The 26044-nt window shown below is 34.4% G+C and overlaps 4 protein-coding genes across 4 annotated transcripts in view; all 4 read left to right on the top strand.

The window, feature by feature from the left end:
- LOC118195316 (monocarboxylate transporter 10-like) overlaps nt 1-26044 on the top strand; it is a 587842-nt gene that overhangs the window by 313922 nt on the left and 247876 nt on the right. The window lies entirely within an intron of this gene.
- LOC146994450 (uncharacterized) lies at nt 1545-4800 on the top strand. The gene has a single exon (XM_085827340.1). It carries the CDS (start codon nt 2974-2976, stop codon nt 3985-3987), a length of 1014 nt encoding a protein of 337 aa, XP_085683466.1. The 5' UTR covers nt 1545-2973; the 3' UTR covers nt 3988-4800.
- On the top strand, nt 19958-21421 carry LOC118194250 (protein roadkill-like). Its single transcript, XM_035365465.2, has one exon. It carries the CDS (start codon nt 20015-20017, stop codon nt 21023-21025), a length of 1011 nt encoding a protein of 336 aa, XP_035221356.2. The 5' UTR covers nt 19958-20014; the 3' UTR covers nt 21026-21421.
- On the top strand, nt 22339-24955 carry LOC146994449 (uncharacterized). Its single transcript, XM_085827346.1, has one exon. The coding sequence runs from the start codon at nt 22559-22561 to the stop codon at nt 23561-23563; it is 1005 nt and encodes a 334-aa protein (XP_085683472.1). The 5' UTR covers nt 22339-22558; the 3' UTR covers nt 23564-24955.

The raw sequence follows: 26044 nt of genomic DNA, 5'->3' as shown, positions 1-26044 counted from the left end.
CATCTGATCTGCGACATCAACGCCACATTTTGTACTGTTGTAGTAAGTGACAGTGTTCGGTTTTTTCTTTATGCTGTCGTCAACAAACACATTACTGTGCATCGTGCTCAGAATCACGACATTCTTTTTGCTCTTGAACCTATACATTGTGAGTGTTTTGTCACCATTTTTCAGTGCAAAAGATGAATATCGTGCCGAAGAAGTGTCACGAGCAATAGGGGTAATTCTCGCTTATTCAGACGCATCGTCCCGACAATTGTGGTTTTTTTTCGCAGAAAGTTCATCTGCAAGTTTCACAGAAGTAAAAAAATTGTCAGTTGTGACATTGAGTCCGGAGTTTAGATGTGGTTGCAGTAATTTGAGAACTACACTTTCCCCAAGTTGTAAATTAGTTGGTCGTTCTTCATTCTTGCCCAGATAAGGATAACCATTCAAAACATATTTGGATTTTACATCAATTGCTAGCCAGAATTTGAAGCCAAACGTGTCCGGTTTATTCGCCATGTGCTGGATAAATCTACATCTTGATTTACAAGGTAACAATTGTTCATCAACGGTTATTTCTGGTTCAGGATTATAGCATAAATAACAGTTTTCCATTAGCTTGTACCAGGTTTCAGAAGCGAGAGCAAATTTGTTAGTGGCGAGACGATCAGCTCTGGTGCTTCATCGAATCTGAGATACCGCATTATTTCACGGAACAGATTGCGTGACATTGTTTCTTTGAACACAGGTGGTCCCCAATTCTTGTTCCACAAATCATCTGCACAAAGTTTTGAACGACCTAGTGCTCCACGGGCATACAGGAAGGCAAAAAAGGCATCAAGTTCTTCCAGAGTAACATGTCAATTACTACCATCTTTAAGTTGGCGTCGTGCCTCAGCAACTGTACATGATTGAATGTGCTTCACCATTGATTCACTCACCATCAAACGCCACGCTGAAGCAGGATTTGTTCCTATATTGCGATGAGCAAACGACGTTGGTCCACTTGCAGTGGTTACAATATTTCGAGCTGGCGTGCGACCTGAAGTGGAAGCGGTGCTGCTAAGGTCCATAGGGGTCCAGAGAATACCGCTGGATGACGTATACTTCTCATTACTGCTCCAGCAACGTTGTCGTCTCTTCCTTGACCACGACCACGTCCGCGTCCACGTGAGCTTCCGGCTTCCTGCATAGGGATTACACTTCCAGAATTGTCCTCGATGTCACTATCACTGCTTTCAGAGAGCGACGCATTCTGTAAGTTTACATCAACGTTAAAATCTTCATCACCACTTATATCTGATTCCAACTGTTCAAGGAGGGTAAGGCACTCTTGTGTACTCAATCCTCTTCCTCTTGGCATTGCAATGGAGAGAGAATATGCTCCGTTCTGGATTTTACTTTTCTCCCCTGAGTCATCGCGTTAAGAACTGCGTGTTTCCCAATGCGCAGAAAACGAAAACGTGGCATCGGGAATTTGAAAACGGACATTCGCTTAAAAATATGTCGTTTTTCTTATGAGGGTCAAAATGACCCCAGTTGGCTGTTTTAGGTATATCTGCGATTATTTATTTAAATAATTAACGTAGAAATATGAAAAATTGGCATAGTATACTTGGAGACATTTTAGGAAAAGTAAAAAAATATCAGCTTTGAAGCTCAGCTGTATGTTAAAAAAAACGCGGAAAATTGGAAAAAAAGGTCAAAATGACCCCAATGGCACTTCTAGTGTTAAATAAACCAACCAAGAAATGAAAGACGTCGGCCAGCACATCTTGTTCTAAATACTAATATATGACAGATTCCTTTAAAAACATTCTTATTTAAGCCGCGTTTCCTAAGTGATAATCCCACAACAGTTAAGTAGCAACCATAATAAAGTAGCTACTAACAACGTCTAGAATAACCTTTCATCTTAAACCAACTATAGATGACTTTCAGGGAACGTTGCTACGAAATGATTCACTATGTGTTAAGAAAGAACCAAAGAAAATAAATAAATAAATAATTAAAAAATTAAAAAATCCAAATTTTTTCATATAAAGGAATTAAAAAAATTAAATGTTTTCTAAAGAAAATAAATATACTTAAATTGCAAAGCTAAGTTCAAAGCGACCATTTACAGTTCGAAATGATTTAACCTTCTACGAAGGTGGTCATCTTAGAAGGATTAGATTTCATACCAAAGTTTCATTCCTATTGCGGTCAGTTACAGGGGTTTTTGATTTTAAGAAGCTGCTTTACTGCAGTTTATAGCCCACCAGCGGCCGAACGGTAAAGACGCTGAACACTGGTAGTTCGGTCCGAGGTTCGAATCCAGCGAACGGGCTGGCTGCATGGGCGTTTTCGTGGTTTTCTCCACGTGTAACGTGTATACGAGACAATTTCCCTTAGAAAGTCCTCCACTAAGGCATTCCTCCCTTTAGGCAGATAGCCCTCGTGTGCTTTGCCACAATTGAAAAATCCAGTGGATTGGATTGGATTCCACTGTAATTTATAAAAGTTCAGTGACGAACTAAAAACATTCGATTAAAATTTATCCACTTACGTTTATTTCTGCTGTCAAAAATACTAGTTCTCTCAGGCAGTTACCAGTATTTCTAAGAAGAGTTCACTTCAATTATATATTGTTTCAGTGCATCACTGATATTAAAGTTTCGTTTCGCTTCAGTCGAGTTGTTTCCATGGGTACGCTGAATCGCTTTGGATAAGATGTCAGATAAATGCTAAAAAGAGGACTTTACTTTAATGTAGAGATAAACTGTTGAAAATAATGCAGCGATCTTAGTCTCGTGAATTTCCGTTCTACAAAGAACTATGTACTAGACTCATCGTCACAGTTCTTATAATGTTGTTGCTGAGATGCGCTTTTCTTCGTCATAAGAATTTTTTTTCTGAAAGATAGGCTTAGATTAAATTGACGAAATCGAATTATATAGGAAAAAACTACATATCATTTTAGAGACTTTTAAGTTAAGAGAAAGAGATATGAGTGCTTATACGTTGGATATAAAATGGTATGTTCCTTTCGCCTGGAGTGAAGCGGTTCACAGTAAGAGCTTTGGGCCCTCAAGAGAGTGGAATCTTGAATTTCGTCCAGATGTTTCAGGAGGCATTTTTACAAATCGCTTAAGTTTATGCAGACAAAGGAGTGGGCTACGACTTATGCTAAGAGGCCATCTATCGACAAACTCACAAGGCCCCATAAATTTCGAAGCTTCTATGGACAGGTTGGACACTTTCGTTTCCCTTCCTTTCGTTCCGCAAGCTACACTTATGGTTAATCGCGATCGTTTTGTAAAAATTACAGTTTATGTCACTGAAATGGAACCATCTGATCAAGAAACTAATGTAAATGAAAAGAAAGTGCAAACTGAGAGTGATTTCAATATTTTAGACGTAAGAGGCAAGCCCATAGCAACGATTGACACGAATGCATTAACAAGCTTATCTCGGGATATGCAAACAATGTACGAAGAAAATCACCATTCTGACTTCACACTGATCTGTGGCTCAGAAACATTTCACGCTCATAAGTGTGTTCTTTCGGCCAGATCTCCAGTTTTCGCAAGCATGTTGCAACATCCAATGAATGAGACAGCAGAGAACAGAATGATTATACCCGACATCGATGCCCTTGTGTTGAATCAGCTCATCCTGTTCATGTATACTGGACACATAAACGAGCTTTCTTATCCCACGGCACGAGACCTATATTCCGCATCGGACAAGTACGCTGTGTTGCAGCTGAAAGATAAGTGTAGCCAGTTTATAATTTCGTCGCTCAGCACTTCCACAGCTGTTGAGATATTAATCTTAGGGGACATGCATAGCGATAGTATGCTTAAAAATGCTGCGATTAGTTATATTTCCGACAATTTTAAAGAGCTGAATACAACCGAAGCATGGCTTACTCTTGTGAAAGAGCGTTCCCCTTTGGCAGTTGAAGTTTTGTCTTCGGCGATGACTCACCTGAACTCGAAATTTAAGAATGGCAAATAATTCTTTATTCCTTTTCATTGATGATGCATTATTTAATGATTATTTCAGTGTAGCATGGAGTTTTATTTTACATACTAAATTCTTGCCTTTCAATGGTTTACCTTGAATGTTGTTATAGGAAAATAAATATGAAATGGTTTATCATTTTGACGATATTGTAGCCTAGAAATGCGTAGTAGCTATTCACTTTTTGTCTAAATTTACAATTGATTTTGAAAGGTAAATTTACATTAATTTGCCTGTCTGAATATTATTTAGTATGTGCATTAATGACAGTTATAAATGAAAATTTGTGTAAAGGGGTAGAAGTTATTTGCAAAATGTTTATTCGAATATCAAAATAAATTACTATGATATCAATTACTCTTATGGTTTACTGTGTTTTGAAAAGAGATAGATAATCAAGTTACGAAAATCGTAATACGTTATAGTAAATTTTAAGCATGATACTGTTAATAATTGATTTTGTGTTTACATTTTAATATCTTTTATATATTTAGACTTCCTTGAGTTACTGTATATATATACGTATAAGCTAAATGTTTACGTATTACTTCATGAAAATTAACTGCAGATAAATATTAAATCTAGAGGAAAATAATGTATGCATAAAAGTAAATAAAATTGTTTGTCTCAGAAAGGGATAGTAGTGTTGATACTGTAGCTTAAAAACAGGTTAGTAGTTAATCGTTTATTTTTTGTATGAATACAAACTATTAGTATTTAAAGATAAGTTTCCTTGAATTTGTCTGAAATCTTTTATGCTTTTTGAACGACTGTTATAAGAATAAAAAATTGTGTAAAGTAATAGTTTTTTTTGTAATGTCTTTGTTGACTACTATTGATGGTTATGAAGCAGTTGACAATGAGACAACTGCTTTTTACATTTTATTGCATAACCACAGTTTTGATGACCTGAATATTCCTGGTGCATAGATTACACTTGTGAAGGAATACTGCCACCTATTGCGATAGTTGAAGTTTTGTCTTCATCTACTTCATAGCTCATATCAGAACCAAACATAATCCATTCTTTAGTATTTAGAAATGGTATAATACTTTTTAGCATTTATTTCAGTGTATTGTAAAATATATTTCCAGTTCTTGCATTTACAAATTGTAGGTGAGTGACTTCTTTACAGTACTGCTTTTATGAGCAACTTGATAATGGATGAGTTATAACAGAAATGAATAAGTTTACTTCGATTCTATGTTAGCTAACGATATTAAATGTTCATTTATATATTGCATAAGTGAAAACACTGATTTTAAAAATAAAAAATCATGAAAAAATCAGGATGATTGACATACCTAAATTCAATGAAAATCTTACTGATCTGATTGCCTTTAAAAAAATTGAAAGTTTTCAGATTTTGTATTATTATTTTTATTTATTTATTTTCCGATAAAGTTTTCAGATAAGCCCAAAGGTGCTTTTTTAATGTTTTGTGTATTACCTTTATTCATTAAATACCATGTTCTTAGTTATTAAACCACATAAAAACCAATTCAACCGTAATTTCACAAAATATTCAAAAACAGCATAACTTTAGAATTTCCGATATACATTCCCGCACGCTCGAGATAAAAAGGTTTTCTTCCGCAGTGTTTCTATTGCTGGCTTTGAAATCGGTGAGTTTGTTAATGAAAAATTTGTTAAAGTTTTACAAAATGTGAAACAGGTAATAAAACAAATTATAAATTCAAAATACGGACATACAGGGGCCCATGTTCGGGTGGAGGATTACGTTATTCAAAATTTGATGAGTCGAGGTACCGTCGTTTCTTCACAATACGAGAAACATACATACATTCATGCAGATTCTTCATTTTCCTTAAATGTAACACAGTGCGATAATATTTGCTGGCAACAATTCAAAAGTTCATTCCCCGTTTATAGTAAAACTCTGTAAAATGTCGTTTGGAGACAAATAGCTCTTCTGGGTTGCCGACCCTTTGTATTTGGCGATCATTTGTATTTGGCTGAAAAATTTGTATGATTCAGCCCCTGACTTGAGGATTTTTAGGGAACGCAATGCGATTGTAAAGAGACTGAAGTTTTTTAGATAAAATTTCTTGATCATGTTACATTATTATGATATCGTTTCCCATGCAAGTTTTATCAGGTTCAATGTTTCTTCTAACCTTCTTCGGAAACATACAATGACCTGACTAGAACAGAGAGCTTACTAAAGCTATGTTCACTAATTGTAGTAAGTAGACAAGATACAGACGAAGGGTATACAAACCCCTTTATTTTTTCTTTATATACAATGACTTCCGTACTTCGGAATACAATGACCCTCCACTCGGGGTCTAACTTAAAAGATATCAAAATAAAACTAAACTCTAATTTAACTTTAGAATAAGATTGGCCTTATAATAACAGAAAGCGTATGTAGCACAGAGACTGTGAACACTACAATACGTTTAATTTATCAAGAGGATTAAAACCTCTGGCCTGGAAGGCAAAGTAGCAACTGCGTAACTTCTAAGGTAAGCGGCCTGCTTCGAACTCACGGCTTCCTCTCTTCTGCTTGGCAAAAAGGCCACACTTAAATACTTGGCGTTCGCCAGACAACTTTGCATAAACTCCTTCACGCTTATAATTCTGGCCGGAAGTAGAAAATAAGAAGTGATAGTAAAGATTTAAAATAAAATAAACGTTAGTAAAACTTAAGATCCTTACATACTTCCCGCCAGAGTTAATTAGTTTGAAACTGAGGTCTAAAACGACCTTGTTGAAAACTTTTAGCTCTAGAAACTAACGCGAGGCCAAACTTTTACAATCATAACTTAGCTAGAAACTAGAAAATTTTAAAAGAAAGAAATTTGTTACAATAGCAGCTCCCGGAATATACAACAATCTTTTTTCTTTTTCATCTGTACTGCATCAAAACAGGAGCTTTATTCAATTCTGGTTCCTTCCAGAGATCTGGAAGGAAAACTAGTTTAATGAAATGTTACAGAATGACATTGCAAATAACATATAGAATATACTTTTCTTAACATTCTTATTTCATTCATGACTATTTTAATTATCTCTCCCCGTGCTCTCTGACATGTGTTGTAAAAACACCAAACACGAATGTGTTTCTGTCTATGTGTTCAACACTTCCTCCTACAATCAAAACACTAATGTGTTAAAATTCAACATACGAGACCTCTTAACACACCCTAATTTCAACTCTAGACCCTGAGGTACTATTCTGAAAGTGGCTAACTCTAAAGTGTAGCGTCAGAGAGCCTAACTACATCATTCAACCTTTAACACATATTCACCATGATTTAATCTTTACAGTCACACGAATAACAAATTTTTTAACATTACTTTCACTTTTACCATATCACTTTATTTCTAAACATTCAAAATAACAGTTCACATGTATACAAGAACATATCAAGATGCCGTTAATTTTACACATTTGAAAACATACATTAGTAGTACATTGTTAACTTCTATTCTTTTCAAAGCAAGTGCCAATTCTTTCTACATTGAAATAATACTACATTTCAAAAAGTCTTTCAGACTAAAACTTCTTTCTTGTTAGAATGTTTTAAATAAAATTTATACAATAACTTTTTACAATATTTAAGTCTTTATACAACGCTATTATACATCAACTTTAGTTTTACGCGCGAGTAATTGAAAAACATAATAAGAAAATCGGTCACAACTCATTTCTCGCCCTTTTGGCGATAAAGGTAGACCTCGCATGAGGTAAAACTTCTTGAAATCTGCCACTTGCAGTAAGAATGAAAGATTAACTTAAGTTTGTAAAGTAACATAAAATTTTACTTATCTTTGTAATATTCAGACATCCTTTTCTGGGCCCAGTCTTTAAAGGTGCTGCAGACCGTAGCTTGGTTGATCCTCCTTCTTGTACGGGCTCGCCCTTCAGTGCTTTCCTCTGGAAGCTTCCGTTTTTCACCACTACGGCCACCCTTGAACATCTTCCTTCTGTCCTCTGCTTGTGGTCTTGGCCGTTTGAAGGCAGCTGGTCTTGGTGGAACCGGGAAACTTCTGTCGTGATCCTGCTTGGACCTCGTTGTTGGCCGTTCAAATTTTTCTTGTACTTTTTCCTCCGCCGCTGATGGCCCTTCCGCAGTTCGGCGACTTTTGCTGCGGAGAGTTCTGTCGGATGAGTCAATCTTCCGTTTCACAGCCGGGTTATAGTTGCCGTCCTTTCTCCCGGTCTTTTCCACATACGTCGTCCTTCTCCCTTCTTCATTCTGGGGGTGTTCGTGAACTCTGTTTTTTGGACGGTGGAACGGCTTCTTTTTCTTTGTACCTTCCATTTTTTCCGCGGGGCAATTTTCTTTTCACTTGCTTCTGTCTCTCATTGGCTTGCCCTTGTACTTGTCGTTTTCCCACCTCTGGAACTTGTACCTGCGGTGTCTGCCGTACCGGATCCTGCAAAAGATCTGAAAAGATTTGCATTTTATTACGGTCATAGAATGGTTTTATCTGGTCAATGTTTGCGGAACAGGTTTCACCATTTCTTGCCTTTAACACTACAACAGCGTGAGTTATTTTTTCTATAACATATGGTCCTTCAAAGCGTGGAAAAAATTTGGCAGTTTTATCTTCTGGTGCTGAAGAAAGTGAATGCTTAATTTTTAGTACTTCATCCCCTACTTTATAAGTTACTCCCCGTCGTTTCAAGTCATAATACAATTTTTGTTTTCTTTGTGCTACTTCCGTATTCTTTTTTGCTTCTTTTATTAGTTTTTCTATATCACCCATTTTAAATTCTGGGGCTCTTTGTTGCACATAAAATAGTTTATCTAACGGTGTTATAACCTTTCTGCCTAGAAATAACTCAGCAGGAGTTTTGCCCGTTGTATCATGTTTTGCGGTCCTAAGGGCGAAAGCAAATTCATTGACATAGTTATCCCAGCTTTTATGAAAATTTTTAACATAACTACGGATAATTTTCACTATATTTCTGTTGACCCGTTCCGCTATATTTGATTGCGGCCGATACGGGACCATTTTTAAATGACGTATGCCCAGTTTTTGGCACATGTCTTCAAATATATTACTTACAAATTGAGGACCATTATCCGATATAACTTTTAGGGGCGCCCCGTATTTTAAAATATATTTATTTAAAATAGAATCGGTAACTAATTTCGCGGAGGCTCGTTTTAAGGGAACAATTTCGGTCCATTTACTAAAATGATCAACTATAACAAGGAGATAGCGACTTTTGTTTAACTGACTTTTTGGGAAAGGGCCCAATAAATCGATGCCGATTATTTCATTTGGAAATTCGGATTTAATACTATTTAGAAACCCGGCCGGGCGGAAATTAATATAATTAACGGCTTGACATGTTGGGCAGGACTGGACATACGCCCTTGTTAACTTTTGCAGTTCAGGAAAGTAGACTGCCTCGCGTACGCGTTGAGTAGTTTTTCGAATACCAGCATGAGAAGCTAAAGGGCTGTCATGGAGCTCTTGCAGGATATTTAATCTAAGACTAGCTGGGATAACAGGTCGAAATTCGTTGTTGGAATTCGTAGTTTTTGTATAAAATAATAGACCATCTATTAGTTCGTAATGGGCCGCCCTATTTCTTATCGCCACAATATCTTGGTGGCTAAAATTTTCAGGATCCGTCAAATACTCATAAATACTTCCAAACTCAGGATCCTTACCCAGTTCGGTTATTACAGTTTCTCGGGAATTTATTGCACACGCTGTCAGCATTGCAACTTTTACGGTATTACCCTGTTCGTCTAATTTAATTCGTGACAGGGCATCTGCTACGATATTTTCCTTTCCGGGGGTATGCTTGATTACCAGATTATATTCTTGCAGCTTGAGTGCCCATCTTATTAACCTTGGGGATAAATTTTTTCCAGAGTACAATCTAGTTACCGCCGCATGATCAGAATATACTGTTATCGGCGCCTTTCCAAAATAGACTCGGAACTTTTGCACTGCTAACAGAACTGCAAGTGCCTCTCTCTCGGTCGCGGAATAGTTTCTTTGTGTTTGATTTAAAGTTCGGCTAAAAAATGCTACTGGCTGCTGATTTTGCGAAAGTACCGCTCCTACCGCATAATCCGAAGCATCCGCTGAAATTTCTAAATTTTCATCCTTTTCAGGAAATTTCAACACAGGGGCTTGCGTTAATGCTTGTTTTAATTTTTCGAAAGCACTATTGGCTTCGGCCGTCCACGAGAATCTTGCCTTTTTCCTTTTTAATTTTAACAATGGCTCAGCGATAGCCGCAAAATCTTTTATAAAGGATCTATAATATGAACAAAGTCCTAGAAAAGAAGAGAGCTTCTTTGCCGTGTTTGGAGTCGGATACTTTTGTACAGCGATTATTTTTGATTCATCTGTCTCGATCCCTTTTTGCGATATTTTGTAACCTAAATATTTTAATTCAGGGGCTGCAAATTTGCATTTTTCGACATTAACTTTTAGACCGGCCTCATTTAATAAAGAAAACACCTGTCTTAAATCCTGTACATGTTGGTCTAGATTATCACTAGTAATAATGATATCGTCTAAATAGATAAATGTGGACTTTCCGAGAACAGGTCTTAACACAATGTCCATGCATCGCTGAAATGTTGCTGGGGCGCCTGAAAGGCCAAACGGCATTCGCAAAAATGCATAAGTGCCAGACTTGGTTATAAAAGCAGTCTTAGGCACGTCCTCAGGCCTGATCCCTATTTGAAAATAACCATTCGTTAAGTCTAAAGTTGTCATAAATTTGGTTGATTTTATGTTCCTTAAAATTTCTTCTATAATCGGTAACGGATATACCGGATATTTCGTTATGGAATTTAATTTACGGTAATCAATAGCGAATCTCCACCTTTTTGGATGCTCCAAAGGATAATCATTATTTTTCTTACATAAAACCACCGGACTAGCATAACTACTTGAGATAGGCGTTACGATCTTTTTACGTAGCATATCGGTAATATGCCATTCTATAATTTTTTCCTTATTCTTATCATACCGGTATGGTTTTTGACGAACCGGCAATGCATCTCCGGTGTCAATACTATGGTTAGTAACCTGGGTAAATCCTGGAATATCACTAAATAAGGAAGCAAATTCACTTACCACTTGTCGGATTCTATCTTGCTCGTCATTAGGCAGGTGGTCGAGATTTAACCTTGGCGGTTCAACCTTTTCTACACGCACTGGTTTCATCGTCAGCTTAAGAGACGCTTCATTAAAATCCAGTGTAGCTTGTGCGTCTGAAAGAAAGTCTATTCCTAGTATTAAGTGTGCTTGCAAATTCTTTACTATAAAAAACATCACCTTTACTTGTTCGTCCTTGATACGGATGTACAAAGGTACTTTACCTACGCACTTACATTGTTCTCCTTGCGCCGCTAATACTGTTGTATTATCCGCATTATATATGCGGTATTTGCGAAAATACTTTCTAAAAAAGACTTCTGCCACACAGGAACACTGCGCGCCGGTATCCAGGAGTGCGGTGGCCGGGATATTATTTAACAAGACTTCAATCTTCGGAAGAGTTAAATTTTTCACCATTACTGTATTTAACTTGTAGGAAGAGGGGTTTTCGTGGCCTTCGGATTTCCGCACCCTCTCGTCAGCAGAAATCCGTTTTAGTTTAAATTATTTTTCCTTTCGGTGCTTTCCTTCTTTCTCCACTGGCCTTGAGACTTTTTTCCTGGGTTGCTATTGAACTGTCGACGTTCGCCGGCTGTTTTTGAATGCTCGGGTTTCCTTGCCCACTGATTCGCTTTTTCTCCGTAGCCATGTGCTTGAGTTTGCTGTAGTCTTGGCGTACCAAATTGGTTTCGCTGTTGATATTGGCGTCTTCTTTCGACGTCCGCCGTTCTTCTACTTTCAAACTCGATTGCTAGCTCAAATAATTTTTCCAGTGTAGTCGGATTTCTCAATTCAATAAAGTCTTGCACTTGGGGTAGTAACCTCGGCAAAATCACTTGAATTATTTCAGGATCCGGACGGTTTCCATACAAGAGCTTGAAAACGTGAATTTTTCTTAAAATAAAACTCGAGATGTTTTCCATTCTTTGTTGATATATACTGAAAAGTTCTGTTTCTAATTTCGCACGATCCCTTACAACAGGGAAGGCTTTTAGTAGGGCAGTCTTGAAATTTTCGTAGGTATAGGTGGGACTTCCTGCTTGACCCAAGAGACTTCTGCCGATACATTTGAACCAGTTAAGCGCTTGGCCCCTCAAAGCGCTGGTAGCTAAGGTAACTTTTTGAAACTCGTCCACGGGGTATAGCATGAAGTGGTCATCCAATTTTTCCAAAAAACTGGTTACCTGTGAGTTTCCATTAAACGTTGCTTCTGGTTTCATCGAAGCGCGCATGGTCTGGACAATATACCCAAATCCTTCCAGGGTGGCAGCTGGCATTTCTGGATTCTGAGCTGTTTCTGCAGGCAGCACAGGTTCTTCTTGAAACTCGGCCATGGTTATTCTTCGTCGGGCGCCACTATCAGGTTCAATGTTTCTTCTAACCTTCTTCGGAAACATACAATGACCTGACTAGAACAGAGAGCTTACTAAAGCTATGTTCACTAATTGTAGTAAGTAGACAAGATACAGACGAAGAGTATACAAACCCCTTTATTTTTTCTTTCTATACAATGATTTCCGTACTTCGGAATACAATGACCCTCCACTCGGGGTCTAACTTAAAAGATATCAAAATAAAACTAAACTCTAATTTAACTTTAGAATAAGATTGGCCTTATAATAACAGAAAGCGTATGTAGCACAGAGACTGTGAACACTACAATACGTTTAATTTATCAAGAGGATTAAAACCTCTGGCCTGGAAGGCAAAGTAGCAACTGCGTAACTTCTAAGGTAAGCGGCCTGCTTCGAACTCACGGCTTCCTCTCTTCTGCTTGGCAAAAAGGCCACACTTAAATACTTGGCGTTCGCCAGACAACTTTGCATAAACTCCTTCACGCTTATAATTCTGGCCGGAAGTAGAAAATAAGAAGTGATAGTAAAGATTTAAAATAAAATAAACGTTAGTAAAACTTAAGATCCTTACAGTTTAACTTTATGATCATTTGACAAAAGGCACTTGGGTGAAATAAGACTTCACGAAATGGATACGAAGTGGATATGGATATAAACATAACTACGTTTGTTATGGATATAAACATAACTACGTTTGTTATGGATATAAACATAATTGACGTTTCTGTTATATTTTTATTTTATTTTATACTATTGCTTTGTCGTCATAAAACTACTGTATACGTAGTAAGTTTTATATAGTCCATTTCATGGAATTTCAATGTAACAGGTAAACAATTGTAAAAGCAAGAAGACAATGATAGTTTAAAAGAAATTTTCGAAAATATTGTTATTTAGAAGAATTATAACTAAAATTGTTTTATTTTCCCGTGCAATGCAGCACGAGACATATTTTAAATTAAAGCTACGCTGGAAAATTTAAAATACAAAAGCACGTGCATTTAGCATTGAATAAAAGCATATCTCGTTAATTTATATTTAATTTGAATAAAAGTAATTGACTACTATGGTTAGCTGCAACCGTAGTTCTACTCTTTTTGCTTTCCAGAAATTGCTAGAACTGTCTCGCTCGCCAATTTAAAAAGCTTTATATATAATTTTTCGGTGCTGCGCGAATAGTAAATCATCATGAATGGTTGTAGTGCAAACTGGCAAGCAATTAAAGAAGAAAAGGAGAATAATGATATCAAAAAATACCGCACAAATATGAAAGTCGGATCATTAACTATAAGGCTTTAAGAAATGTATCATTACCGTTTCCTCACTAAATATGTCCAAATTACGAGAATGCAGTTTTACAGCTTCAAGCCGAACTGAGAGAAACCCATAAAAAGTGTTATTAAAAAGCTACCTAACAACACTAATCCGGAATTAATCCAAAAGGAACGGATCAGTAAAAACATACCTGCTTTAGAAGTTAGGAATTTACATCCGTAAGAAATTGCAATTTAATAAATGTTCTGGTTTTCCAAGTTGACTTGAAAAGGCCCGTAAAAGGGAAAAGAATTTACAGACTGTGAAGCATCAGAGGTTTAAAAGTTGCATTTGAAACTTATAAATCGATACCGGACCGGTGCAGTGCCATCAGTGCAAACGGTATGGGCACTCACGGAAACTCTGCCACTGTAACAGTAGATGCCTAAAATGTGTACAATTTCACGAAACGTACGCAAAAGAAAGAAGACAATAAAATTCTTTAAATGTTCTCATCTAATTACGTATTATGGATTATTTATTAACATACGACGTATATCATCACTACTTTAGTTTATCACTCGCTGATACTGGAGTTTCATTTCGTTTTATTAGATTCGTTTCCATGGGAATGCCGAAATGCTTTAGATAAGACGTGCGACATTTGATATACACAGACGTTTCCGTTAATGCCCTGTACTGTTGGCATTGAAATAAGTTGTTGAAAAATCTGCGGCAACCTCAGCCGGGAGATTTCGTTTCTATACAAAGAATATATTTGTTCATTTTCGCAGTTCGTATAAGCTCATAGCTGCCATGTACAGTTCCTGATCGTGAGAATATATTTCTGCAAGGTAGTCTTCGATTAATTTGGCGATATCTAAATTATCTGGGGAAAATTACGTGTCATTTCAGAGACTCGTTAAGTTACGCGAAATAGGTATGAGGTGTTTCGCTGGGACGGTTCTTTCAACAACGAAACACTGGTATCTAGAAGATTCGGGCCTTCAGATGACTGGAATCTTTCCTTTTCGGAGCGCTTTCACAATTTATGACTACACAGAGAAAAGTGTAGGTCAAATGTAACTCTAAAAGGCCATCTAATTACCAAATCAGAAGTCATATGTTTTCCAGACCAACTAAGCCATTTATGCACTAGAATTGGTCTTCCAGTATCTTATACTAGGCTTATGACTAACGAACATCCTTACGTAGTAATTCATTTTCACGCTACTGAATTAAATGCTTCAGATGAAGAAGGTATCGAATGTGTACCGTACAGAATAGACGTGCTTGCTTTATCCAGTTTATCACGGGATATGCATGCACTGTACGAAAATGGGAATCAATCCGACTTCACACTAATCTGTGGCTCCAGCAAGATTCGAGGTCATAAATGCATTCTTTCAGCCAGGTCTCCAGTTTTTGGACGTATGTTCCAACATTCTATTACTAAAACAACTGATAACGCAATAACCATTCCTGATATCGATGGCAATGTGTTGGATCAGCTCGTATTATTCATGTATACTGGATGCATAAGCGAGCTTTCTTGTCCCATGGCACGAGACCTGTATTCTGCATGTGACAAGTACGCTGTGTTACAGCTGAAAGATAAGTGCACCGAACTTTTAATTTCGTCGAGCTCCACTTCGACAGCTGTTGAGATATTAACATTAGGGAACACGAATAACAATATTCGGATAAGAAACGCTGCTGTTAGGTTTTATTTACGACAATTTTGGAGATCTGAATATTACCAAAGCATGGCTTAATCTTGTAAAAGAGAGTTCTACTTTGGCAATCGAAGTTTTGCATTCGGCGATGATTCAACTGAAATGGATACTTCAGAATACGAAATAATTCATTTTTTGATTTCATTCAGATCATATTTTTTAATGATTAGTTCAGTGTAGTACGCAGTTTTTTTTTTTTCGATATTCTAAATATTTGCTTTTAAATGGTTTATCTTGAATTTCCTCATATATAAAAAAATATGAAATGGTTTACCATCTTGACGATATCGTAGCCTAGAAATGGTTAGTAGCTATTCATTTATTTTTATATAAGTTTACAATTGATTTTTAAAAGTAAATTTACATTAATTTGCTTGAAACTTCCAATATTATTTAGTATGTGCAATGATGACAGTTTTAAATCAAACGTTCTTTATTCTATCCCTTTGAATAGAAATTTTTGCACCCCTTTTACTCGCAAATCAACATAAATTACTATGATATTAATTAATCTCAGATTTCACTGCACTTTCATTTGAAAAAGGGTGCTTATTAAAAGGTATGAAATATATAATAATTTATACGAGATTTTAAGCATGATACTTTTTATAATTGATTTTGTGTTTATACTTTAATTTCTTAATATTTTGGCTTTCTTTTCCATTTATGTTTGGTTGATGTATATATATATATATATATACATGCTAAATGTTTGCATAATACTTAATGAATATTAATTGCAATTTAATTATGGCAAAGCACACTAGGGCTATCAGCCTAAGGGGAGGGATGCTTTCAAGGAGGACGTTCTAAGGGAAACTGGCTCGTATACACGTTACGCGAAAACACCCATGCAACCAGCCCGTTCGTGGGATTGGAACTACGGACCAAACTACCAGTGTTCAGCGACTTTACCGCTTGGCCGCTGGTGGGCCCCAGATAAACATTAAAACCAGAGGAAAATAAAATATGCATAAAAGTAAATAAAATTAGAAAATAGGGATTTTTATAAATTTGTTTCAATTAATGAATGTGTTTTATTACTCTTGCATTTTTAATTATATTATTTAAATAATGAGTTCTTTCCGAAGTATAAATTTTGCTTTCACTTGTGAATAAATTGTTAATAATGGATAATGTGCTAATAACGGATATGAGTAACGTATAAGGTATGTATATATTTAGTATAGTTTAATAGCATATATATTATGAATAGGATAATTGTGCACCTTGAAGAAGAAACATTCTTTACCAGTGTCTTTTGAATTCCAGTTTTCCCTTCCCTTTCATTGTGCGACAGCGGAAAAAAACGTCCATGGTTTTTTCTTTCAAAAACCTTTAACAAAGTGCGTAAACCACATTTAGCGTTATTATCGCTTATAAAAACCATGCCAAACTTCGGAACGCGCCACCATATAAAAATTACGTATATCTTGTGAAATTTTTAATACAAAAGTGTAACGTTTTGCTGATATTTCAAGAAATGAATCTACTTTAATATGATGGTATAAATTTATAGGTTATAATTCAAAATGTTTTCGAAAAATTTGTAAAATTAACTAAAAAATACAAATTTAAAAAATAAATCAGATTATCTCTACGAATTTGATTTGGATTGAACCTAAATTTCGGACTCTGAAAAAGGGAATCAGGTAAGTTTAGTCAAAAAATAGATATTAATAAATATATGCAAAATTCAATTAATATTGAGGAGCTAAACCTTTGAGAGCTGATTTTTAAGAAACTCTTCCTGCGATTTTTACAAAACTTGGAACTTTTGCATAATTTGATTCGTAGAATCGAAATATGGAAAACAATTATTATGGTTTCTTCAGAAAATCTCGATTTTGTATTAAAACGCTTATTTTACAACAATGCTGAATGTCTATTTAATATTCATATCCGAATTCGCGCTTTAGAGACATGAAAGATGCAAATTAAATTCTGTGAGTCAGCCTAGTAGATTGTGAGACATAGAAATGTCCCATTTTTTGTGCAGGGTGTACCCGAATGTTTTAAGAGAAAGAGCTCATCAGCTGCAGAGCGGTAAAGCCGCTGAACACTGGGTAGTTCGGCATGAGGAATCTCGCGATCGAGTTGGCTGTTCGAATCTCGCGATCGAGCTGGCTGTATATGCATTTTCGCGATTTTCCTATATGTGGCGTGTATGTGAGCTAGTTTTCCTTAGAAAGTCCTCCACGAAGGTATCCATTCCTTTAGGTGGACAGCCCTCGGCTGGTTTGGTATAGTAGGCGCTCAATCCCGGAACGAATTCTATTGTTTGTTGGAAGAGTCGAAGATTTGTAGGGATGAGCTAAGAGGAGAAAGGAAAACGGATTTTGAGTATAGGGAATTTCAGTCGTTCCGGGATTGAGCGCCTACTATGAAACTAGCTCCTACTTTGTGAGCGTAGCTAGCGTTTCGTGATTGTCTGCCCCCCTTTTTTTACAGTTACAATTTTCTACAATATCTTAAGTAAATAAAAACTTTAGTTATCTATTGTAACTTCATGTAATACTCTGTTACTTTACCGTAATAAGAGTTCTGATAAATATTAAATTTTGTTCGAATAAACAAATTTATGTAATTGCGCCAAAACGTTATGCCTTTAAGCAAATTTTAAATAAACATACAATTTTACATTGCAAACTCGTATTTCTCTACGAAATATTTTTTTTTTGTTTTGTTTCATAAATTTAATAATTTTTTCATAAATTGATAAAAATTAATCTGTCCTTAAACAAAATGTTCAATAAAACATGGAGGATAAAAATAAGCAGTGAAACTCCTTCCATGGTTCCGGAATAAGTCAGTGAGCTTATCCATTTTTTCCCTAGTACCCATTGAAAGCCATTCCACTATCTAATTATTTCCGTTGGAAACAAGTCCGGAACCTTTACTTTCTATTCCTCTCACCTACGTATATTGAGCTCGCCCAGCTAACAATAGCAGGCATTCCGAGATTCACGGTCTAGTGTCTGGTATTACCAAATAAACCAAACCAAACATTAAGTTGAATAAGATTCCGGTGAAGATATTTGCATTGTGAATGCGTTGTTTTCGTATAGTAGACGCACGTGTATGTGTAAACCCGAACGAAGTTTCTTCTGTTTCGAAATAAAAAGTCTTTCACAGAATTAATTAACAAATTATTTTAAACCATTAAGTGTCCTTTTTTAAAATGTCCAGTTTCTTACTAGTGAAGTATATAACAATTACTTTTATATCAGTTATTATAAATTAGATATTCATATCCTAGAGAAATAAAATTATAATATTTTGTTTTTTAATAATTATATAAATAAACAATGTTATATTCTTAATAAATTCACTAGCTGAAAAATTTGTGATATTTTCTTTTTTTAATAATTATATATTTAAATAGTGTTACATTCTACAAATAAATTCACTAGCTGAAAAATTATAATAAATATATTGGCGGTAGAATATTTTGCACTTTTCATTTGCTTTCGAAATACATAATGCATGAAGTTGTATCTAATCTAATATTGTGTGTTGCTTAAAATAAAAATTTGAATGTGCGTGCCTTTCTTCTGCATTTCCCAAAGCTACAATGGCTTAATGAATGAATTAAAATTCCTAAAATATTTAACACATTTTTTTTTAAAATTGATTATCATATGCAAGTAGCACATGATGTAGCAAAGACGTTGCAAACTAGTCCGAGAGGTTGCAAAGTGGTTGTGGTAACGTCTTTGCTACGTCATGTGCTCCTTGGGAAAAATGTTCATATCGAAAGGCATTATCAATTTAGCTTTGAGTCTTGAATAATTTAAAATAAACATTTAAACACAATTATGAGAAGGCTTTGCAAATTTCGTTTCGTTTATTTTTCAGCGTACAATTATAAATAAGTATCCCAGAGATTAACACAGAAATTGAGAAGTTGCGTTAAAAAAAGCATGCAATAAAAGAAAAATTATTTTATTTTGATGAAATATGTGCATATATATATAAGAACCTTATAGGTAAGAAAATTTTGCATGCAAAATTTCATAAATTATGGTTACTGTATGTTTTTCGTCTAATTAAATTAATTTTTAATAGTAATAAGTATGAAAAAAGGTAAATAAAATTTCTAAGAAATTCTTTTATGCTATGTTAATGACTCATTGATTTAATTAAATATAAATTATACATGAGGTACTTTAAAACAATCCAATATTTTTTTACTTAGCTAAAGTACGTATGTAAGAGTGCTTCAGAAATTATCAGCAGTTAAAGATTTCATTTTATTATTGCTGCGTGAATAGTAGGAAAATTAATTAAATTCATTATGCAGAAAAATATTTCAACAATCATGTGTTTTCAGTAATGAATATTTATGACTTTCTTTAATATAAGGTATATTTCATTACTAATTTAGTTTATACCGAATGATACCGAAATGATTGTGATAATGTCGTTTTGCTTTATTAGATTCGTTTCCATGGTTACAGTGGATAGCTTTAGATAAGATATCTGATAAATAACAAAAACGGGAGTTTCTGTTGACTTTGACTTCTTGCATCTCATTTTAGACTTGTAAGTTGTGTGAAATAGGAATGAGGAATTATAACTTGCATTTTCATTGGTACGTACCTTTTGGCTGGGAAGGATTGGAATTCAGCAGCAAATTTGGGCCCTCAAATGCGTGGAATCTTTCCTTTCGTCCGGATGCGACACTAAGCCAGCGAAGAAAACGCTTATGTCTATGCAGACAAAGGGGTGGGTTAAAAATCCAGTTAGAAGGTTACCTAATTACAAAATCACAAGGCTTCATAAATTTCGAAGCTTCTATGGACCAGCTAAGCACTTTCGTTTTTCTTCCAATACTTTATAATAGGCTTGTGATTCAGAGAGATACTTATGTTACAATTGATTTCCAAGTGACCGAAAGGAAATCTTCCGAGGAAGAAACTGATGTAAATGTAAAGGTTGGGCAGACTGATACCGATTTCGATATGCTAGATGAATCAGACAAACTCCCCACGATGCCTGATGTGACCTCTTTATCCCTTTTATCACGGGATATGCAGACAATGTACCAAAAAAGACATCAATCCGACTTCACACTAATCTGTGGCTCCAACAAGATTCAAGTTCATAAGTGCATTCTTTCAGCCAGATCTCCAGTTTTTGCAAGCATGTTCCAACATGCTATGACTGAAAGAGCAGAAAAGAGAATAATTATCCCCAACATCGATGCCCTTGTGTTGGATCAGCTTGTCCTGTTCATGTATACTGGACGCATAAACGAGCTTTCTTATCCCATGGCACGAGACCTGTATTCTGCATCCGACCAGTACGCTGTTCTGCAGCTGAAAGATAAGTGCAGCGAGTTTCTAATTTCGTCGCTCTGTACTTCGACAGCTGTTGAGGTATTAATTTTAGGGGACATGCATAACGATATTATGCTCAAAAATGCTGCCACTAGTTATATTTCCGACAATTTTGATGAGCTGAATACTACCGAAGCATGGCTTACGCTTGTAAAAGAGCGTTCCCCTTTGGCAATTGAAGTTTTATCTTCGGCAGTGACTCAAGCCAAATCGGAATTTCAGAACAGAATCTAATTAATTGTTTACGTAATAATTAATTAAGGCTTTTTAATACTTCATTCAGTGTGCTGTGGAATGCTATTCTATATACTACAATTTTGCTCTCCAGTGCTTTCTATTGAATACTTTTACATGTACAAAATACATGTAATGGTTTATCTTAAAGAACAAAAGAGTCGCCTTGACAATATTATTCCCTAAAATGGTTAGTAGTTATACATTTAGTTTTTATGTAAAAAACTGTTGATACATTTTTATAAATGAACTATTGATTTTCAGAAAATAATTTTTTTTTAATTTGCATGAAACTTTCAATATTATTTAGCATGTTATTTAATGGATGTTATAAATAAGATATTGCATTAATGGATTGAAGAATTTTGTACAATTTTCGTTAAAAAATCAACTGAATTTGCTGAGATATGTTACTCTAAAGGTTTACTATTCAATCATTTGAAAAGATATAATTTGTCATAATAATTTGCGTTATTTATAGTACATTATTTAAATTCACATAACGATAAAAAGCATAATACTTTACTATATTTTAAACATAATACTATTATGCATTGGTTTTCTATTTTATTTTAATTTATTTTTGTCTTTGATTTTCGTTTTGCTTACATAATAATATTATTATGTATATATATAAAGAATAAGAGGTTTTAAATAAGATTCCACCAGCAGCCGAGCGGTAAAGGCGCTGAACACTGGTAGTTCGGACCGACATTCGAATCCTGCGAACGGGCTGGCTGCATAGGAGTTTTCGTGGTTTTCCGTATGTGTAACGTATATACGAGCCAGTTTTCTTTAGAAAGTCCTCCACGAAGGCATCCTTCCCTTTAGGCAGATTGTCCTCGTGTGTTTTCCATAACTGAATAATTAATCGTTCTAAATAAATTAATTTTTCAAAGTAATAATAAAATGAGCAAGAAATTCTTTTGTGATGTATTAATGATTGACCTTGTTAATAAACGCTAAATTATAAAAAGTTTGTTAAAAATTTCCGCGACGTTCTCTGCTTATATAAACAAAGTTATTCAAAAGCTTTTAAAAATTACGTGCCGTTGAAGAGCATATTTTGCAGTGTTGCGTGTACAGTAAAGTATTTAAATAAAATCCATTACACAGAGGAATAAAATATGTATTTGCGGTAAAGAATATTTAAGTCTATTTATTAATATAAGATACATATCCTCACTACTTCAGTTTATCACTGATACTGAAGTTTCGTTTCGTTTTACTAGATATGTTTCCATGGGTACGCTGAATAGCTTTGGATAAAACGTTTGATAAGTGATAAAAACAGCACTTTCCGTGAATTTTGAAAGCTGTTGCTGAAGTGATATGAGTCTCCAAGATTTACGTTCAACAAAGTATATGTATTAAATTCATCACTGCAGTTCTTATAGTATGGTTGACGAGATCTACCGTTCCTCGTCATGTGAATTTATTTCTGCTAAAGAGACTTTGATTAAATTCACGAAATCGATTAATATAGGGAAAACCTATAGAGCATTTTAGAGTCTTCTAAGTTAAAAATTTGGCATGAGGCAATATCAATTAAATTTTACTTGGTTACCTGGCTGTGGCCGGTTCCCCGAGAAATCCAGTAGAAGGTTTGGGCCTTCAAATGAGTGGAATCTTTCCATACGTCTAGATGTTTCAGAAAAAGCGAAACGTTATTGTCTACAGAGACGAAATCCTGGGCTACCACTTAAGCTAAAAGGCCATCTAATAATAAATGCAGGACACACCATAAATTTCGAAGGTTCTATGGACAAGCTAAGCACTTTCATTTTCCTTCCAATTTTTACTAGGACGCTTCATTTGTACGCAACACCTTACGTAGAAATTCATTTTGAGGTAACTGAAATGGAACCTTCTGATGAAAAAACGAATGTAAATGAAAAGGAAGTGCAAACTGATAGTGATTTCGATATTTTAAATGTAAAAGGCAAGCCCATAGCAACGATTGACACGAATATTTTAACCAGCTTATCTCGGGATATGCAAACAATGTATGAAGAAAATCACCATTCAGACTTCACACTGATCTGTGGCTCAGAAAATTTTCACGTTCATAAGTGTGTTCTTTCGGCCAGATCTCCAGTTTTCGCAAGCATGTTGCAACATCCAATGAATGAGACAGCAGAGAACAGAATGATTATACCCGACATCCATGCCGTTGTGTTGGATCAGCTGGTATCATTCATGTATACCGGACTCATAAACGAGCTTTCTTATCCCATGGCACGAGACCTATATTCCGCATCCGACAAGTACGCTGTGTTGCAGCTGAAAGATAAGTGTAGCCAGTTTATAATTTCGTCTCTCTGCACTTCCACAGCTGTTGAGATATTAATTTTAGGGGACATGCATAACGATAGTATACTCAAAAATGCTGGCATTAGTTTTATTTTGGACAATTTTGAAGACCTGAATACTACCGAAGCTTGGCTTACTCTTGTGAAAGAGCGTTCCCCTTTGGCAGTTGAAGTTTTGTCTTCGGCGATGACTCACCTGAAATCGAAACTTCAGAATAAAAAATAATTTATTATTCCTTTTAATTTATCATACATTACTTAATGATTAGTTCAGTGTAGCATGGAGTTTTGTTTTGGATATTACATTCTTGCCTTTCAGTGGTTCAACTTGAATATTGTCATATATAAACAAATATGAAATGGTTTATCATTTTGACAATATTGTACCATAGAAATGGTTAGTAGCTATTCATTTATTTTAATGTAAATTTACAATTGATTTTCAAAAGTAAATTAATAATTATTTTGCATGTTCCAATATTATTTAGTATGTGCATTGATAAGTTATGAATGAAGATCTGGGTAAAGGCATAGAAGATATTTGCAAAGTTTTTATTCGAAAATCAAAATAAATTACTATGATATCAATTGCTCTTACGGTTTACTCCACAATCATTTGGAAAGGAATGGCTAAATAATTACATTGATTTAATTTTAAAGTTACGAAAACCGTAATAATTATACTAAATTTTAAGCATAATCATATTATTAATAATTGATTCTGTATTTACATTTTAATATCTTTTACATTTTGGCTTTCTTTTCCGGTTATGTTTGGTTACTCTATATGTATGCTAAATGTTTGGGTAATAAATAATTCATGAAATTTAACTGCAGCAGATAAACTTTAAAACCACAGGAAAATAAAGTATGCATAAATAAATATGATTAATAATAAATAATTATTAATAATATAATAATTAATAAAATTATAATTTATGTAATTTTGTATATTTGCTTCATAGAAAGAATGTATTTTATTTGCGTGTTTTTCATTATTCTAGTTCCAGTTTTGAAATTATAATATCTTTTATAAGTACAAATTGTTCTTTAACTTCATAATTGATAGCTAATAGCGGATGACGTGCAAAATAGTCGTATTAGTGCACTATAATGTATATGTTTTCTTAGTATAGTGTAATATATATATATATATTATGAATAGAATAATTTTGCACTTGAAAGCAGAGAGATCGTTTACAATGGCTTTTGAAATCCTGCTGAACCAAACCATAACTAATATAAGGATGAATGTTGTTTCATTTCACTTTTTAAATTTTAAGTGCTTGACTTCTTGCAGTGACTTGATGAATGTTATAGCGTCTTTTACATATGTTACAGATATTTTAGTTTCTTGAAAATATTCAATAGCAGTGTTTCTGGAATAAGAAACTTTGTTGAAACATGTGGATGAAGAAATGAGTGCTTTTTACAAATACAATTATAACCTGAAAAATGTCATAAAATGTTCTTTGTAAAATTAATATCCTGACGATTCATTATTTTAACTCGAAGAATCTTCTTAAAACGACCTTCCCGGAAAATCCCTCTCTTTTCGTGTAGTGCCTAAGGTAATAAAATAAAAAAATAAGTGAAAATAAAAATCCCTCACTCAGCAGATTTAGAGTTCTTTGAAGTTTATTCTCTTTCTTGGAGCAAAATCTTACTTAAAAGCACCATTTTGATTACATTTCAGCAATTCAGACAAATAATATTACAGGCAGTAAAATAATATTCAAAAAGCTTACATCTGCGTAAGTAAAAGGTCTATGTCTTTAAAAATGAATATATGTAAAAATCTATGCAGTAATAAATATTTTCCTTTATAAATAATTAAACTTGTATCATGTTCAGTCAATTATTCAAATAATAATAAATAATATTTAAATAAGCCTAAAACTTTACAATCAAATCAAAATTCTAGAGAGTAAGATTGAAAACATTTTTAAAAACGTAACTCTTTGGGTAAAGGTGGTTCATTACTATGTTAATAGAGTATCACAGTACATCACTAATATGGAATACAAATAATTCCCGAAGTAATATTTATCGTCTCTAATTAGTAAAGCTTTAGCAGTAATTCAGTTATATTACTGAAATCTGATTTTATAAATAAAATTCGAAATAATCTGTAGTTGCTTTTCGTATCTTAAAAGTTCTATTAGCATATTAGTATCTTAAAAGCTCCATTAGCAAAAGCTTATTTGCTAAAACTGAAAATATCTATAAACCAGAAAGTCAATCACTAAGGATTTATCAGTAGTTACCAGCAATAAAACTATTATTATTAAATAATACAGCAAATATAATCATTAATCGTTATTTTCAGTGAAACTTTTAGCATATACTTCAGTATAAACACATATAAACTAAATATCTGCCTTTTTATGAGTTAAGTTTTAACACGTTGTTGATGCACTGTGTAAATTTGCATCGTAAAAAGTCAGATATCTATTAAGTCAGACATATGGAAAATATGATTGAAAATATCTGCAAAATGTATATCATTCAGTTAAGATCGTTATTAGCTATAATTTGCAAGGTTACGAGAATAATTAGGAAATCATTTTCAAAGTTTTATTATTTAATTACTGACCGTTTTACTTCGTTGTGCGAAGTAAATAAGTATAGTAATCGCAAAACATAACGGGCATCGTATTTCAACGAAAATATCCATTTCGACTGCTTTCGAAACCATTTGAATGAT

Source organism: Stegodyphus dumicola, chromosome 11 (assembly GCF_044657685.1).
Source record: "Stegodyphus dumicola isolate Sdum_Otavi_A_Nest chromosome 11, ASM4465768v1".
NCBI lineage: Eukaryota > Metazoa > Arthropoda > Arachnida > Araneae > Eresidae > Stegodyphus > Stegodyphus dumicola.
Note: the sequence above shows the minus strand (reverse complement) of the source record. Positions and strands in the feature narration are given on the sequence as shown.

What these genes read in the sequence shown, in the direction of transcription:
- LOC118194250 (XM_035365465.2), top strand. Translation starts at nt 20,015, where the DNA reads ATGAGGAATTATAACTTGCATTTTCATTGGTACGTACCTTTTGGCTGG.
- LOC146994450 (XM_085827340.1), top strand. Translation starts at nt 2,974, where the DNA reads ATGAGTGCTTATACGTTGGATATAAAATGGTATGTTCCTTTCGCCTGG.
- LOC146994449 (XM_085827346.1), top strand. Translation starts at nt 22,559, where the DNA reads ATGAGGCAATATCAATTAAATTTTACTTGGTTACCTGGCTGTGGCCGG.